This window comes from Cydia amplana, chromosome 7 (assembly GCF_948474715.1).
Source record: "Cydia amplana chromosome 7, ilCydAmpl1.1, whole genome shotgun sequence".
Taxonomy (NCBI): Eukaryota; Metazoa; Arthropoda; class Insecta; order Lepidoptera; family Tortricidae; genus Cydia; species Cydia amplana.
This window is the reverse complement of record NC_086075.1, coordinates 54922-71596: the sequence shown is the minus strand read 5'-3', so window position 1 is coordinate 71596 and position 16675 is coordinate 54922. Positions and strand designations below refer to the sequence as shown.

At 40.9% G+C, this 16675-nt stretch overlaps 1 protein-coding gene across 4 annotated transcripts; it reads left to right on the top strand.

The window, feature by feature from the left end:
* Positions 1-3040: 3040 nt before the first annotated feature.
* On the top strand, positions 3041-16624 carry LOC134649330 (acetylcholine receptor subunit alpha-like). Of its 4 annotated transcripts, none has more exons than XM_063504034.1 (11): positions 3042-3221; positions 13193-13308; positions 13391-13530; positions 13618-13662; positions 13898-14007; positions 14135-14315; positions 14388-14503; positions 14576-14881; positions 15488-15643; positions 15936-16191; positions 16267-16624. In XM_063504034.1, the coding sequence occupies exons 2-11, from the start codon at positions 13242-13244 to the stop codon at positions 16465-16467; spliced, it is 1578 nt and encodes a 525-aa protein (XP_063360104.1). In that variant the 5' UTR covers positions 3042-3221; positions 13193-13241; the 3' UTR covers positions 16468-16624. The 4 variants fall into 4 exon arrangements, with proteins under 4 accessions (XP_063360101.1, XP_063360100.1, XP_063360104.1 ...); XM_063504032.1 differs by having other exon boundaries at positions 13193-13314; XM_063504031.1 differs by having other exon boundaries at positions 3041-3221; positions 14388-14881.
* Positions 16625-16675: the final 51 nt, after the last annotated feature.

The window sequence follows — 16675 nt, the reverse complement described above, 5'->3', positions numbered from 1 at the left end:
TTGTAAAAAAAGACCCGAGAATTTTAAGAACCAATTATGAGCTGTTGCATACATTACTTTTTCTATGACAGCTGCAGCAAAAAAAAAAAAAAAGAAGAGTTATTATTTAAAAAAATTGAGTTATTATTTAAAAAAAAAAGAGTTATTATTGTAAATGAAAACATACCTCTTTCAATCAAGATGATCGGAACTTGTATCTTTAAAAAAAATAAAGCAGTTGTATTATACTCATAAGATGACTGCTAGACAAAGCATTCAAATGACATTGCTTTAGATATCACTGTCAGTCATTTAATTGACACATTTAAGTGCTGGAGTAGAAAAACATACATACATACAGTATTTTTTATCGGCCCCTCACTGCCAAAACAAATGGTCCACGAGCCAGGCGCAAATTTCGTCAGTCATCGCCTCCCGGGTGAAAACTCGTATACTGGTTAACGGCCATATATGATGAACCCTCGTGGACGTCAGCTGCCGCTACGTTGGTGGGTTGAGGAATGGCAGCCACCGAAACACGTAAAAAAAAAATTTTTTTTCAGTCATCGCCTCCCATTTGATACTTAGTCAGATGAAAGTTTAGGTGCTATTGTTAATAAAAAAACTCGTCAGCCGGTTGTATCGCGGTGGAATCACCGTCAGCTGGTCACATAAACATGTAAAAAAAACTTTTTTTTTTCAGTCATCGCCTCCCGCTTGATATTTTGTCAGATGATAGTTTAGGTGCTATTATTAATAAAAAGAATCGTCAGCCGGTTGTATCGCGGTGGAATCACCGTCAGCTGGTCACATGAACATGTAAAAAAAATATATTTTTTCAGTCATCGCCTCCCGCTTGATACTTTGTCGGATGATAGTTTAGGTGCTATTGTTAATAAAAGAGATCGTCAGCCGGTTGTATCGCGGTGGAATCACCGTCAGCTGTACGGATATGATGGTGGTTCTTGTCTACGTGACAGCGTGATAAAACGGTGTCCGTCACTTTCTATCCCACGGTGTTAAACAGTGACAGTTATTTTATCACGTGGATAAAGATGGATAAAGCTATCCATAATAGGCCGGCTGGTCACATGAACATGTAAAAAAAAAATATTTTTTCATTCATCGCCTCCCGCTTGATACTTTGTCAGATGATAGTTTAGGTGCTATTGTTAATAAAAAACATCGTCAGCCGGTTGTATCGCGGTGGAATCACCGTCAGCTGGTCATATGAACATATCAAGCAAATAAATAAATAAAATCTAATATATGTTCATATGACCAGCTGACGGTGATTCCACCGCGATACAACCGGCTGACGATGTTTTTTATTAACAATAGCACCTAAACTATCATCTGACAAAGTATCAAGCGGGAGGCGATGACTGAAAAAAAAAAATTTTTTTTACATGTTCATGTGACCAGCTGACGGTGATTCCACCGCGATACAACCGGCTGACGATTATTTTTATTAACAATAGCACCTAAACTATCATCTGACAAAGTATCAAGCGGGAGGCGATGACTGAAAAAAAAAATTTTTTTTACATGTTCATGTGACCAGCTGACGGTGATTCCACCGCGATACAACCGGCTGACGTTTTTTTTTATTAACAATAGCACCTAAACTATCATCTGACAAAGTATCAAGCGGGAGGCGACGACTGAAAAAAAAATTTTTTTTACATGGTCATGTGACCAGCTGACGGTGATTCCACCGCGATACAACCGGCTGACGATGTTTTTTATTAACAATAGCACCTAAACTATCATCTGGCAAAGTATCAAACGGGAGGCGATGACTGAAAATATTTTTTTTTTTACGTGTTTCGGTTGCTGCCATTCCTCAACCCACCAACGGAGCGGCAGCTGACGTCCACGAGGATTCATCATACGTAGCCGTTAACCACTATAGGAGTTATCGCCTGGGAGGCGATTGGTCATGGAAACCTGTTCGTGGCTCGCGGTCTAAAAGCATATTTGCATATAAACGTGATATTTGTTTTGTATTTGGGTAGGTAAGTAAAGACTGGGACTGAATGTTACAGAACGTTCGATTCACCTTGAAGCGCGCTTGCATCGAGGCCACTCGACGTGGAGTGCACACGCCGCCGGCGCCGCGCCGATACCGCGCCGCGCCGACACCGCGCCGCGCCGACACAGCGTAGATGTGGAGTAACAAACATAAAAAAAAATAAAAATAAAAAAATAAAAAAACATACAACCGAATTGATAACCTCCTCCTTTTAAATTTGGAAGTCGGTTACAATACAATACAACACAATACTCTTTATTGCACACCTCACATACACGTAGTTTACAATAACATAAACAAAGACAATAGAGGTAACAACAGGCGGTCTTATCGCTTAAGAGCGATCTCTTCCAGACAACCTTTGGGTATCGGAGACAAAAGAATTAGAATATACGGTAGGTGGCGCAAAGAAAAAATATGAAAAGTCGAATTGAATTTAACCAAACAACACAAAACATTAATAAAGATAAACATACTTAAATACGTATAACCATAACCATACATCTAGACATACATACAATATACATACATAAAAACTATATATTAAACAAAGAAACAACAGTGTCAATTATTATAAAAATAAAAACTAAGGTAGGGAAAGATAGTATTCTTCAAGGTTTGATTTGAAGGAGGTAATAGATTTAAAATAAGAAATGAAATAGAATAAGATATTAGGTTAATGGAATATTTCCACAAAACGAAGTAAAACAAGTACCTGTGTATTCAATTTATATACAAAATATTCTCGTTGTTCTGAATTAAATAAAAAAATAAAACCATAGACGAGTTTCAGTGGAATGAAAAATTGTAAAGATGATCCACAAAGCCATTTTATTTATTGTACTGATGCCAAGGTACTTAAGCTAAAGTTATGTGACATACGCGTCGGTGTATGCCAGAAAGACGGTGATTATGTTATCAGCAGGCGCGCTGCGTGCTGCGGCCACGTGGCGTGTGCAGCGGGAGCGGCGGCGGCGGCGGCGCGAGTGGCACCGCCCGCCGGCGCGGCTGCGCGGCGGTGGCGGCGGCGGGCGGCAGTCGTCGGCGCGCCCTCGCTGTTCGCGCGCGTACCATGCCGTTGTGACCCGCGCCCGCCCGACCCGACCGCGATACCACCACGACACTGTGCCCCGTCAGCAACTAGTGACCATTCTAACGTGATCGCACCATGAATTGAAGCTTTGGAATTGCAGGCAAGGACGTCCCAGTGAGCCCCGACTTTGTACCACGTTTACACGCACGCACGTCCCGTGTTGTCGAGCCGCGCCTCGCGCCGCGGTCGCCGAGTACCACGCTGGCTGGCGGTAGAGGCCGCAGCACGGGATCAATGTTGTCGCCGCGGAGTGTGGCCGACCACGGCGCGGCGCGGCGCGGCTCGCGCGCTCGACTGTCCCCACGTCACCCGACACCACTCCACTCTTATATTTAATAGCACCTTACTGCAACCACAAAACTTTCTCTTAGCTATATATATTTCAGTTAAATATTATCTAGGGCCACAGTAGGCTAAAAATTAAGACAGAGTCTTTTATAAAATATAATAGTCTCGATAAAGTACACCGACGCAATTTATGAACAGTTTTTAATACTAAATAATAGCATGATGAAGAAAAACTTTGATTAGTCCCAAGACTCTTTACTCGCAAGAACCAAATGAAAACTATATCTTTGGAAAAGCCTTACATAGCTACTGCAGTAGCTACTTGCGTGCAGACAAATAAGCAAGCGCAATTAAGCCCGTATAAGTAGAATGTCTAAAACTCATTGCCTTTGATGTGATGTACTCGACACTTATGATGGGTGCAGTATTGATAGTACATACTAAAATTAGTAGAATTTTATTAGTACCTCGGAGGCACATAACTACGATATAGGTACGTCGCACTACGGAAACTATTTTAATAACAAAACTTCCGTGAGACACGGACATATAAAATATATATATTCGTGCGTATTGGACTTAAAATACGTGAGTGACCCGTTTTTAATTAATATATATTCAATACGGAACCTATTATTTTAACAAGTACTTAGCCCATCATAGTTATCTCTCATCCGCTCTAGGTCAACTAAGTGAAAGTGAAAGAGACTAAAGTGTCTTACGACACTGAATAAGAGTCAGCTTAATAAAGCTAATCTTTGTTTTACTGAAACAAAAAACCAAAACAAAATAACTTAATAACAATTTCTTAAAAAAAAATAGGGAACTGCCTTCAAAAAACCAACCCACTGAAAAGCACAAAATATTTTTTATATGGCACCCTTATACCCCTATCATATGGCAGTCCCTATCCCGTAATAAAGCAAATTTCTGCCAAAATGCAATTAATAGCTAATAATAAGAAATTTAATAACCATCCGGGTAATAACTTAGTTTTTGAAGTCGGTGCCAAACCAAATTTTAGAGAACCGATATTTTAGACAACGAAGAACGCTGCACTTACTTGCATAAAAAAGACATAGGTACCTACTTAGTTTAGTTCTTGTACTACTTACTTACTCGTAATTTTTTTTCTGACTGGCAGCAAAGAATGTTTTTGTTGGTTTGGCACCGCCTTCAAAACCCATATTATAGCTAACCTAGATTGCAGTGGAGCCTATATTATAATAAAAACAAAAAACTCGAGAAATCGCGACTACGTTTGTATGCAGTTAGCGGTCACGTGACTTCGTACCGTTTCGTCTTAGCAATTAATTACCTCCATATGGGTAGTGCGGGTAGTGCCATAATAAACACATCAAAACGATAATATTTACTATCACTGAACATATAAAACATTAACTTCTTTGTGATAAATAACTCTTGATCGACGTGTAAATTTTGTCCGAGATCGAGAGTAATTTTTTGCCGAAAATTTTCAAACTACCGTATTCGAACTTCAAGATATTCACAAGAGACGACACGTACTAGATCCATTCTAGATACGTTATAGTTTAGATTTCAACTAGTTCTCTTTTGCAGCGCAATTCGGGCAACCAATGTCACTTTTACGATAGATCGTGTTAGATATATGTTAGATGTGAATTAGATCTCTAAGTAATATCTTGTGGAAATCATTCAAGAGTATCTCCAGAATCGCGGAAATGTCAAATTTGACAGGTTAGATCTTAAACATATCGTTATCTTATCTTGGCGATGTCTAAAAGATATCTAATAGATGTCTATTACAAAATCCGAATAGGGCCGAAAGTCAATCAACATCACACATGAAGCCTTGTATTGACTTGTACTGCACTTCCCTTTACTTGTTCTGTCATGTGTCTTCACTCTTCTAACAGATAATATAGGTACAATTTTGACAAGTCACTTTTAAGGATTCTAGAAATTAACGACAGAACTATAAAAACGGGTAGGGCGACAATTTGTATCTAATTTCCATGGCCACTAGTTCTCTTAATATTGAGTTTCTATCTTAATATTGAGGATATAATAGAATTTCTGTAATACTTATGCGAATTCGATTTTAGAAGATTTTATTTATTACGAAACTCAATTTCCGTGCCTCGTTTTCTAAGCACGGGAATTTGAATCATATATTTAATTAATTAAACGCTATTAATATGGATGTTACATGTCTTTCAGCATCATTTAGGTCCTACATCGTGGAACAATTACAACTGGGCCATATATTTATACGAATTTTAATGAATACATAGTAAAAATCACTTTTTTATTAGTTCGCTGCGAGTTCACGAATGTTAACAAATTCTATCGTTATAGCTTACGATTCTAATACTCAGACTCATTAAAAAACCAAAACAAAATACACTTTTAAAACATGCAATAGATCTCAAATGTAAAATAGGTCCTTAATAATCCTATTAAGGACCCATTTTACATTTGAGAAAATAATAAATTGATGGTTTTTGTTGGTTATAATCCTGTAAGTTTATTGTTTTACTTTTGATTATTAATAAAACATAGTTTAAATAGGAATAATGCTTAGAAAACCAATTTCCGTGCCAGCAAAATCCAATTCCCATGGACAGAAAAATTCCCGTGTCCGGATAGAATTTTCAAACTGAAATATCTTTCAAAATTTTATGAATATGTGTACCCTGAAAGTAATATTGGCCTTATATTATTTTTCTACGAATTATAACATACCATTTTATTACATTAAACCAATATTTCAAAATTCCATGGAAATTAGATAAAAATGCTCGTTTGGTGAAATTGACCCTTAGTGTGAGATGCGAGTACCGACTGCAGAGGATTTGGAAAGCTTTACTAAACATTAAACAACTGAAAGTCCAAAACCAAGAAATAGAACTTTCATTTAAACATTTTTAAACAAAATCATGAAGAGCCATAAGGCGTTGGCGCATAGTGCAATTCCTATAATACCCTTCTCTTTATGTTTTACGTAGTTTCAATTTCCCACGAACTGAAAGTTGTTATCTAGTTATCATTTTTGAATAGATACTCTTGTACCACTGTTGAAACTCGATACTCTTGTACTTCAAACTTTCCCAAGCAACAGAAAACGCACAATCGCCTACCTATTTTACTCTTTCGCCAACCAGAATCGACGTGACTCGGTAAAACAATTGATTCGGCTTTATCCAATGACGTATAAAAGAGTGGACTCGGCATATTGTTCTATACATGCAATCAGTTATACAAATACCAAGCATTTCGATGCAGAATAAGTAAAAATTATGTTGTCACTTTCTAACCAATATATTTTCCCTTATGTGGAAAAGGATAACAATACTTCAGTGCGTTCTGCTATGGCAACATTTTTCATTTGATGGTCACGTGACATGCCTACTGTGGCCGGTCCGCCATATTCAGTTCACGTTTTCCAAGGTACATGAAGCGTCAAAGTGTTCTGTTATTAAAATAAAATATTGGATATTCGGAAATTTTGCGAATATTTCTGTTTAATAATGTGGTGTAGTGGTTAAGGACAAGAAAGGACATAATCCCTAAGTGCAGTTTTGTTGGATGTGGCTCAAGAAAAAAGGAAAACCGGAAAAGTTTGTCGTTGCACCGGTATGTTTACATTTTAACTGAAATATTTGTTATTTCATAGATGACTGCCTTCTTATGGTGTGTATTTAGTTAATAACTAGCCAATAAATACTATTTGCGATATATTGGAATAAATTAAGGATTTATTTTCGATATTTTCGTACTATAGAAATTAGTACATTTGACAGCTAGTGATGTGCTTTTATATCGAATTTAAGAAAAGTTTGGGGAAGAATCTTAACATGTATTTGAAAGATTTTGTATGTAAATTTATATTTTCAATTAATTAGCAAAAATTGGACCAATCTCATTTTACGACGGACGATATCCCTTCGCGCCTACATTTTTCAAATTTGCCGCCTTTTTCTACTGAAAAGATCTGGTTGACCAAGTACATATATACTTAAAACCTGTATCCTGAAAGCGGTTGTACTGAGGGAAAGTAAGTAATCATATATTATATAATATTTTTGTTTTTTCAGGTTACCGAAATCTGAACTGAATGTACGAGAAAAAAATGGTTAGAAACCATTGGAACAGAAAATATAAGGCAAAACACAAACTCTTGCTGATGAAAAGTGTAATTCAAACTTACTTTGATGTACGTTTCCAATATTATAGAAAAAACAAACGGAAAATGAATCTTTCTGGAACTACCTGAACAAAGTTGTATTATTCCGAATCAGAAATGAATAAAGAATATTTTTGTGTATGAATGTTGTTTTATTCTACATAGGAAGAATAATCTTGTTATGTTATATTTAACTAATAACGGTACCCTAGTTCACAATACCGCTAATTATAAATGGTCAAGCAGATCTTGTCAGTAAAAAAAGGCGGCAAATTTCAAAAATGTAGGCGCGAAGGGATATCGTCCCATAGAAAATTTGAATTTTGCGCCTTTTTCTACCGACAAGACTTGCCTGACCATCTATGCATTTATATTAATAATTAAATTGCAACTTTGTGATATCTGCATTATCGTCTTAATTAATCGTAATTAGTACGATTATGAACTAGAGTAGGTATCGATAATGCAAACGGCCGTCATAAAGACTCATAAGCCAACAAATAGCGTTCTCTCAATTATATGTTATCTTAAGTTACACGCCAACATCAACATTTTTTCTGCTTTGCCTTAAGGCAGGCTTAGGGCTTAAGGTGGACTGGTAGAGAATGTCATAAGACGTATAAAGTCCGCCTTTTGTACACTATGTTTCCCTTCTCTTTAAGTGGGTCTAATAGGTTTATGTGTTTAAAATGATGACAACTTAGTTTATCGATATCCTTGTCAAATATCAACTTGTCTTCTCAGCACTACAGACCGCCATGTTCAGTTCTCGGCAATATGGCGTCGGCCACACTTTTTTTGTAGGTATGTCGCTTCCATATGATTCTTTTTTCATTGGCTTTATCATTTTATGATGGATGTTCTAGTTTGGCCTTGTTTAATTAGCCTTTTAGCGGTAGAGCCTGGCAGAAAATGTAACCCTTAAATAACTATTTAAGTGTTAACTTCAACAACAACAACAAGATACAAATTACAAAAAAAAACCGGCCAAGTGCAAGTCGGACTCGCGCACGGAGGGTTCCGCACCATCAACAAAAAAAAGAGCAAAACAAGCAAAAAAAAACAAACAAAAAAACGGTCACCCATCCAAGTACTGACCCCGCCCGACGTTGCTTAACTTCGGTCAAAAATCACGTTTGTTGTATGGGAGCCCCACTTAAATCTTTATTTTATTCTGTTTTTAGTATTTGTTGTTATAGCGGCAACAGAAATACATCATCTGTGAAAATGTCTGGCTATCACGGTTCGTGAGATACAGCCTGGTGACAGACGGACGGACGGACGGACGGAAGGACGGACGTAAGGACGGACGGACGGACGGACGGACAGCGGAGTCTTAGTAATAGGGTCCCGTTTTTACCCTTTGGGTACGGAACCCTAAAAACCGACTACTTTTTTGTAAAAAGTTTTTATTTTTCAATTTTTAGTTTTAACGCATTGTTAAGAGCGCGACACATGATTGAAAAAAATCGGACTACTCTGTAAAAAGTTATGCGTGGTCATACGTTACAATCGATGAGTGAAAAATCAATCATCCCCTATTTTCCTACCCTTAAGGTTGGATTTTTTTTCCAAATTTATATGGGACCAACTTCTATACTCTTTCCAATAAAAAAATAATTATCAAAATCGAACTACTCTCTAAAAAGTTATGCGTGGTCATACATAAAAACAAAAAAAATATAGGTACGCGTTGACTTGAGTACCTCTTCCGTTTTTTTCGTCGGTTAATAAAATACAATGCTGGCCATAAGTGATGATAGTTTACAGATCACGTGAGTTTTCGTTATTTTTGTGATCTGCCAAGTCGAGCACGAAGCAAACACTGCCGTACCATCCTTTACTGGAACCATTTCGCCGCATTTTCAGGCCCCTATTTGAGAACCTTTGGATAAGACCAGAACGCAGAAATTTTCGTCATCCAGTAAGCTATAATCACATACTTAAAATCCAAAATTTCAAGTCTGTTGGTCATTTAGTTCCGAAGTTAAGCGAAAGCAAAGTTTCGCATTTATGACACTCATTCACTCACTCATGATCATCAGAATAGAATTAGTACTTTCCATAAACTCAGAGAGCTGAAATTTGGTACAGAGTTAGGGTTTAATGGCCACATAAAGGGTAAACCTAAAAATATTGCAATATCAGTCACGTTTTAAAGATCTGAGAACTGCATAAGTAAGTTTTTAATCCCATATACATAAATATATGATATTACAAAGTTACTGTTGCAGTTCCTACAAACGTTTCGGCGGCTTGGGACCACAATAGAAATAGGAATCTCTAGAAAATTGTCCTATTAAGATGTTTTTTCTCAAAGTGTGTAAAGATTTATTTCTTTAAAAGATTTATTTCTCATTTTTTTTATTTAATTAAAAATGGGCTTACTCATGGCCACAGACTAGCCGAGGCGAAGACGTGGCCTGCGATGGAGCGAGTCTGCCCAGAACGTGCCTGTTCTCCCTTGATTTGAAGGTTCCAATGTGTATCATTTCCTAATTATAAATCACAATGCATGCTTAGAAAAAGAAAAATTACGCCTGCTTCCTTTGCACAAAGTTTTCATTGAAATCGGTTCTCCTCATTCCTCTTTGTGTCCAGTAACCCCTTTCAGATACCTGATTATATTCTGAAAATGATAGATTGTTGTCAACTTTCCATTGTTACCTACATTGAATCATTTTAGGAAGATCTACCTATTTGAAACTACACGGCACGGAATTAGCTTCATAATCATGTTTCAGTTGTCTTAGCTGACCTTGAAAGAGGCACGATCCATACTGTTAAATACTTAATAAAATGCATGAACGTTATTCAATCATAACAAACTATATTTTTCACGTGACAAGTGTCAGTACAATAACAACCGTTACTAGGTAATGCGTGTGACGAGGTCGTGAAGCTGAAGGTTGGGCTATGACACCCCTCCGCCGTGATTTCCTGGAATCCCTGGAGCCGGGAGCAGCTGGTCCAGGTGGCGTATCCAGACACGCCCGTCGTCAATCGCAATTTCGTAATGTAGATTCCCGAGCCGGCGTTTTACTGTACCAAACTGCCACTTCTTACCAGACAAAGCATAACTTCGCGCCTGGACTCTACTACCTAAGGCGAATTGCCTTGTTGCAATCGGGGCTAGTCGGGGAGGAGACTTGGGAGACGCGCGGATCTTTGCCGTCAACCTTGTTCTCACTTCTCTCCCGAACATGAGCATGTAGGGAGTATCTCCTGAAGTGCCTGGCGTACCTCGAAGTATACTCTTAACTTTTCGAATCTTCTGTGTTATCACACCACTCTCCCCCTCTAATTTGTGCAGTGCTTTTTTAATTGTTTGTACAAAGCGTTCTGCTTGACCGTTGGTCGCTGGGTGGTAAGGCGCAATGGTCTTATGCACAATACCATTATTGCTTAAGAAAGTTTGGAATTCTTGTGATGTGAACTGTCTTCCGTTGTCAGAGACCAGGGTGTAAGGTAGTCCGAACGTGTCAAATAATTCGTCTAATTTTTGAATGCAAAATGAGCTCGTGGTTGTTTTTGTAGGAATAATTTCGACCCATTTAGAGAATGCATCTACCACAATCAGCAGCTGGTAACCAGATATAGGGCCCGCGAAGTCTATGTGTATTCTTTGCCATGGGCCTGCAGGGTCTTCCCAGTGATGAATTGGTGTTTTTGGAGGAGCGTTCTGTTCTAGACGACACGTTCGACACGATTTGACTTTGTCGTCAATATCTCTATCAATATTTTTCCAATATACGAAGCTTCGTGCAAGGAGTTTCATTTTCAAAATTCCAATGTGACCGGTATGTAGTTCTTCTAATATCTGTTGCCGCAATCTATGCGGAATCATTACTCGTGTACCTTTGAATGCAATCGTTTTGTAATGTCAGTTCGTTATCTTTATATCCAGATTCTCTGAGTGACGCACCTGACTGAAGTATTTCTAGTAAGTTTTGTAATTCAGGGTCTTCTTTCGTTTCTTTGGCGATTGTTTCCGGTGAAATATTTATTGCGTTTATATGCTTCAATTGGAATACGCAGTGTTGGTCAATCTTGTTCTCGTTTATTTTCTTTACCGGGAAGCGAGAGAGGTAGTCTGCATTTGCATTTTTCGTTGAGCTTCTATATTCAATGTTGTAATCGAATCCGGAGAGGAAGTGCGCGTAGTGGAATAGTCTCATCGTGCTTAAGGCAGGTAATGTTTGGTGCGGGTGGAAAATAGATGTAAGCGGCTTGTGATCGGTGATAAGGGTGAATTTTCGGCCGTAACAGTAGTGAAAGAATTTCTTTAATCCCCAGAAGATGGCTGTTGCTTCTTTGTCAATTTGACTATATTTCTTTTCGCTGGTTGTAAGGGATCTAGATGCGAATGCTATGGGACGTTCTGAACCGTCCGGTAATCTGTGACTCAGAATAGCACCAAGGCCCGTGGGAGAAGCATCCGTAGCAAGAATCAGAGCTTTATTTTGATCCAATTAATAAAACATTTTTGTAGGCTTTTTGCAGTGTAAGCACTTGAACTCGCAGTTGAGTGACAGCTTCTTTAATTCTGAAGCGTAGATGGGGACGGACTCATCGGCTTGTTGTAAGCGCGTAATGAAGGTATGTTGCGATGCCCAGATGCTTGGTTTCGGGTCGATGAACTTGTCTAATATATCTGAGATTTCTTCAAATGTTTTATTAATTGGATCATCTGGAGAGCATAGGTCGTGGACTCTTTCATGTAAATCCGGAGGTAGTGTTGATAGTAACATGTATACTTTAGTTTTTGGGTTAGTTATATTATTCAGCAGCAAATATACAGTAAGTCTTTTTATAAAGTTCTTGAACGATTCTTTTTCTTGAAGGGGCGTAAAATTGAGCCTCGGTGTTTGTTGTGGTCGTAAATCTGTACTCGTACCTTCCAAGCTCTGCGTATGTTGTGAAACGGAGACGTACGTTGAAGATGCATCAGTAATCGGTGTAGGGCGTAAGCCGTGCAGTTTTAACTTCAGTTGTAAAATGTTTTCTTCTGTGGTATGTCGTTGTTCTATCTCCGATTCTAAATTTTCTGATTGAGCTTCTATTTCATTTTGAATTTTATCGAATTTCTTCTCGTAATTTTCTAAGCTTGACAGTCTCTGACTTACTTCGAAATCTGATGTAGGTTCGTTTTGTTGTAATTGTTGTTGTAATTTCGTCAGTTGGCCGCGTATTGATGCTCGTAGACGAATAAGGCGTTCGATTTCTTCCGCCATCGTCGCCAATTTGTTAAATACTTAATAAAATGCATGAACGTTATTCAATCATAACAAACTATATTTTTCAAGTGACAAGTGTCAGTACAATAACAACCGTTACTAGGTAATGCGTGTGACGAGGTCGTGAAGCTGAAGGTTGGGCTATGACACATACATTTTCCAAAACGGACTGACGTGACAATAACTATAATAATATGACAAGGCATCACATCGGTTACTGCCATTGGAAACCACATTCAATTGTTTCCTGTATTCTTGCTCTGTGAAAATCAATCCTTTCTTCCTAGGCTGTTACAACCGTTAAGTGTGATGGGACAAAAATCGTGAATTGACCATGATTCGTCTCTTAAGTAAGGATGAGTGATGATAGTGGTTATGACATGTTGTTGCAGCGGGCTCGCGGCGTGCGCGGCGATGCGCTGACGCCATGCGCGCGCCGCCATGCGCCCCCGCGCCCCCCGCGCCGCGCCCGCCTGCCCCCTGCTGCTGCTGGCGCTGCTGCTGGCCGGTGAGTGTGCGTGTCTCTCCTCGCCGCCTTCCCTGTGTGAGTGTGTGGCCAGAGGCTCCACGCTGACGTGCGTGTGTTACAGGCTGCGCCGGCAACCCCGACGCCAAGCGGCTGTACGACGACCTGCTCAGCAACTACAACAAGCTGGTGCGGCCCGTGCTCAACGTGAGCGACGCGCTCGCCGTGCGCATCAAGCTCAAGCTCAGCCAGCTGATCGACGTGGTGAGTGACACGATCTACCACCTATCCCCGTGATACACCACATACAATAGGTATAGGTATGATCTAATTCACTTCTATTTGTTGCAGAACCTCAAAAATCAAATCATGACAACCAATCTTTGGGTGGAGCAGGTACGTCCAACGAGTAGATTGTATATTTGAAGTGATCCTTGTGGTACGTTCAAATTAAGTACAAAAGTATATAGTAATAGAAAAATAATTTATTCGTATTTTTTCTATTACTATAACGACACCTTAACATAATTATGTAACTACTAATACGCTTACGATTCATTGACAATGTTATTTTAAGCGAGAGTTAATTTGGAAATGTAATGGGAGCCGGTGTGGTGTTGTTTGTTGACAGAGCTGGTACGACTACAAGCTGTCGTGGGAGCCGCGCGAGTACGGCGGCGTGGAGATGCTGCACGTGCCCTCCGACCACATCTGGCGGCCCGACATCGTGCTCTACAACAAGTGAGTAGACTACTATTCTAATTTCTAATTACGTTTAGAGAATTGAAAGTTAATAAGAAAGTACAGATAAATCTCGTTCTTCTTTGATCTTTCTATTCATAAGTAATGTAAGTTTTTATCGTTGCAGCGCCGACGGGAACTTCGAGGTGACGCTGGCGACGAAGGCGACTCTGAACTACACGGGCCGCGTGGAGTGGCGCCCGCCCGCCATCTACAAGTCCTCCTGCGAGATCGACGTCGAGTACTTCCCCTTCGACCAGCAGACCTGCGTCATGAAGTTTGGTTCCTGGACTTACGATGGGTTCCAGGTACTAACCCAGCACTTTTATCATCCGCTCCTTACTCCCCGTGGCCAGTAGTGACCGACAGTGGTGTTGCAGGTGGACCTGCGGCACATCGACGAGGCGCGCGGCACCAACGTGGTGGAGCTCGGCGTCGACCTCTCCGAGTTCTACACCTCGGTGGAGTGGGACATACTGGAGGTGCCGGCCGTGAGGTACGACCGCACCTATCACAGCGTAGTGCGGTCCTCCCTCTCTCCCCGCGCTAATCCCCCGTCCTGTTGCAGGAACGAGAAGTTCTACACGTGCTGCGACGAGCCCTACCTCGACATCACGTTCAACATCACGATGCGGCGCAAGACGCTGTTCTACACCGTGAACCTGATCATCCCGTGCATGGGCATCTCCTTCCTGACCGTGCTGGTGTTCTACCTGCCCTCGGACAGCGGCGAGAAGGTGTCGCTGTCCATCTCCATCCTGCTCTCGCTCACCGTGTTCTTCTTGCTACTGGCCGAGATTATTCCTCCGACGTCGCTCGTGGTTCCGCTGCTGGGCAAGTTTGTACTCTTCACCATGATATTGGATACGTTCAGGTGAGCGTTTAACAAAACTTGCATGTAAAAGTGCAACAGCGGTGTATACCCATACAAAACATTGATTTTTGCATCACTTTCATCTCTCGCTTTTGTGTAAACCATTAAAATGAAATAGGAACAAGTTATATCTAATAGTAAGTGTGTAATCCTAAGCGGATAATTTTACAAGCTTTTGTTTTATTTGCAATATTTTGTGCTAAATAAGCTAAATTAAACCCAGTTTCCATTATTTGATTGAGCTGAAACTTCACCGACATATTGTTATTTAGGTGAAATTCCAATAATCATTATGGTACCATCGAGGTGATCCTGATGACGGAAATAGGTGCAAGAAACTCTGTGATAAAACCTCAACACAACCTAATCGTGTTTGAGTTTGTTAGAACTGGTCAGATAAGTATTATTTGCCTGTTGAAAGAAAATTGCAGTCAGCGAAAAAAGCTTGTATCAAAAATGAAACGTTTGACAAAAAACTTATTTGACGTAAGACCGTGATGCGAATATAGTTTTTGTGATATCGCAATCCAGTTACCTCATGAGGAGTCACCGCCCGTTCCATCTGTTTTTTCTTCCTGCTCTAGCTAACCTGTGTTCATGTTTCAGCATATGCGTGACGGTGGTGGTGCTGAACGTGCACTTCCGGTCGCCGCAGACGCACACGATGGCACCGTGGGTGCGCCGCGTGTTCATCCACGTGCTGCCGCGGCTGCTGGTCATGCGGCGCCCGCACTACCGTCCGGACCCGCACCGTAGCCGCTTGTAAGTACATCACGCGCCCTCGTCAAACCAGTGGGGTAGTGTCTCTTCACGCTTGCATAAGATACATTTAATTCCTCGTTAATGCGATGGTTACGCGACCACATGTTATGACTTGGTATGCCAAACATCTCGGCTATAATTTGTTTTTTTGGAACTCTTATGAATAAGGAAATCATAATGAATATTGTTAGTGATGATGATGTGCAGGTATCTAATGGAATCCGACTTGAGAAACTATTTAACGTGTATATCTCCATTGTTGAGTTATTAATGTTGTCCTGTGTGTGTGCAGTGCCGGGCTGGCGACGGCAGCGGAGACGGTGCAGTGGGAGCACGAGGCGGGGTGGTGCGGGGTCGAGGGCGCGGCGGCGGGGGCGGGGATGCCGCCCGCACCGGTGCCGCCGCCCGCGGCCGCGTGCCGCCTGCACGACGCACCCGCGCTCTGCGACGCGCTGCGCCGCTGGCACCGCTGCCCCGAGCTGCACAAGGCCATCGACGGCATCAACTACATCGCCGACCAGACGCGCAAGGACGAGGAGGCCACGAGGGTGGGTATATACGGACCGTGTATTTTATGTGTGTTTGTTATTCGGTCCCGTCTGACGGTGTGCTCGTGTGTGCAGGTGAAGGAGGACTGGAAGTACGTGGCCATGGTGCTGGACCGGCTGTTCCTGTGGATCTTCACGCTGGCGGTGCTGGTGGGGTCGGCAGGCATCATCCTGCAGGCGCCGACGCTGTACGACGAGCGCGCGCCCATCGACGTGCGCCTCTCCGAGATCGCGTACGCCACCGCCAAGCCGCGCCCGCCGCCGCCGCCGCGGTAGGCGTCCGCGGACTCAACGGACAGAGACAGTCTCTCCGCTATCCCCATCTCTTTGTACATAATAAAATAATTATATTAGTTTATACGACGAAATAACGTGATCGAAAATGAGTCGAATTTCTTTTGATAGAGACAAAATAAATCGATTGTTTATAAAAGGATTGTTTTAATGCCACCCCATTACATCACGCACGCCTGTTATATATTTT

Bases quoted from the DNA above. Each gene is read 5' to 3' on its own strand.
- LOC134649330 (XM_063504030.1), top strand. From the start codon at position 13,242: ATGCGCCCCCGCGCCCCCCGCGCCGCGCCCGCCTGCCCCCTGCTGCTG. The intron at 13,663-13,897 runs GTACGTCCAACG...GTTTGTTGACAG, and splicing joins CCAATCTTTGGGTGGAGCAG to AGCTGGTACGACTACAAGCT. The intron at 14,008-14,134 runs GTGAGTAGACTA...TTATCGTTGCAG, and splicing joins GACATCGTGCTCTACAACAA to CGCCGACGGGAACTTCGAGG.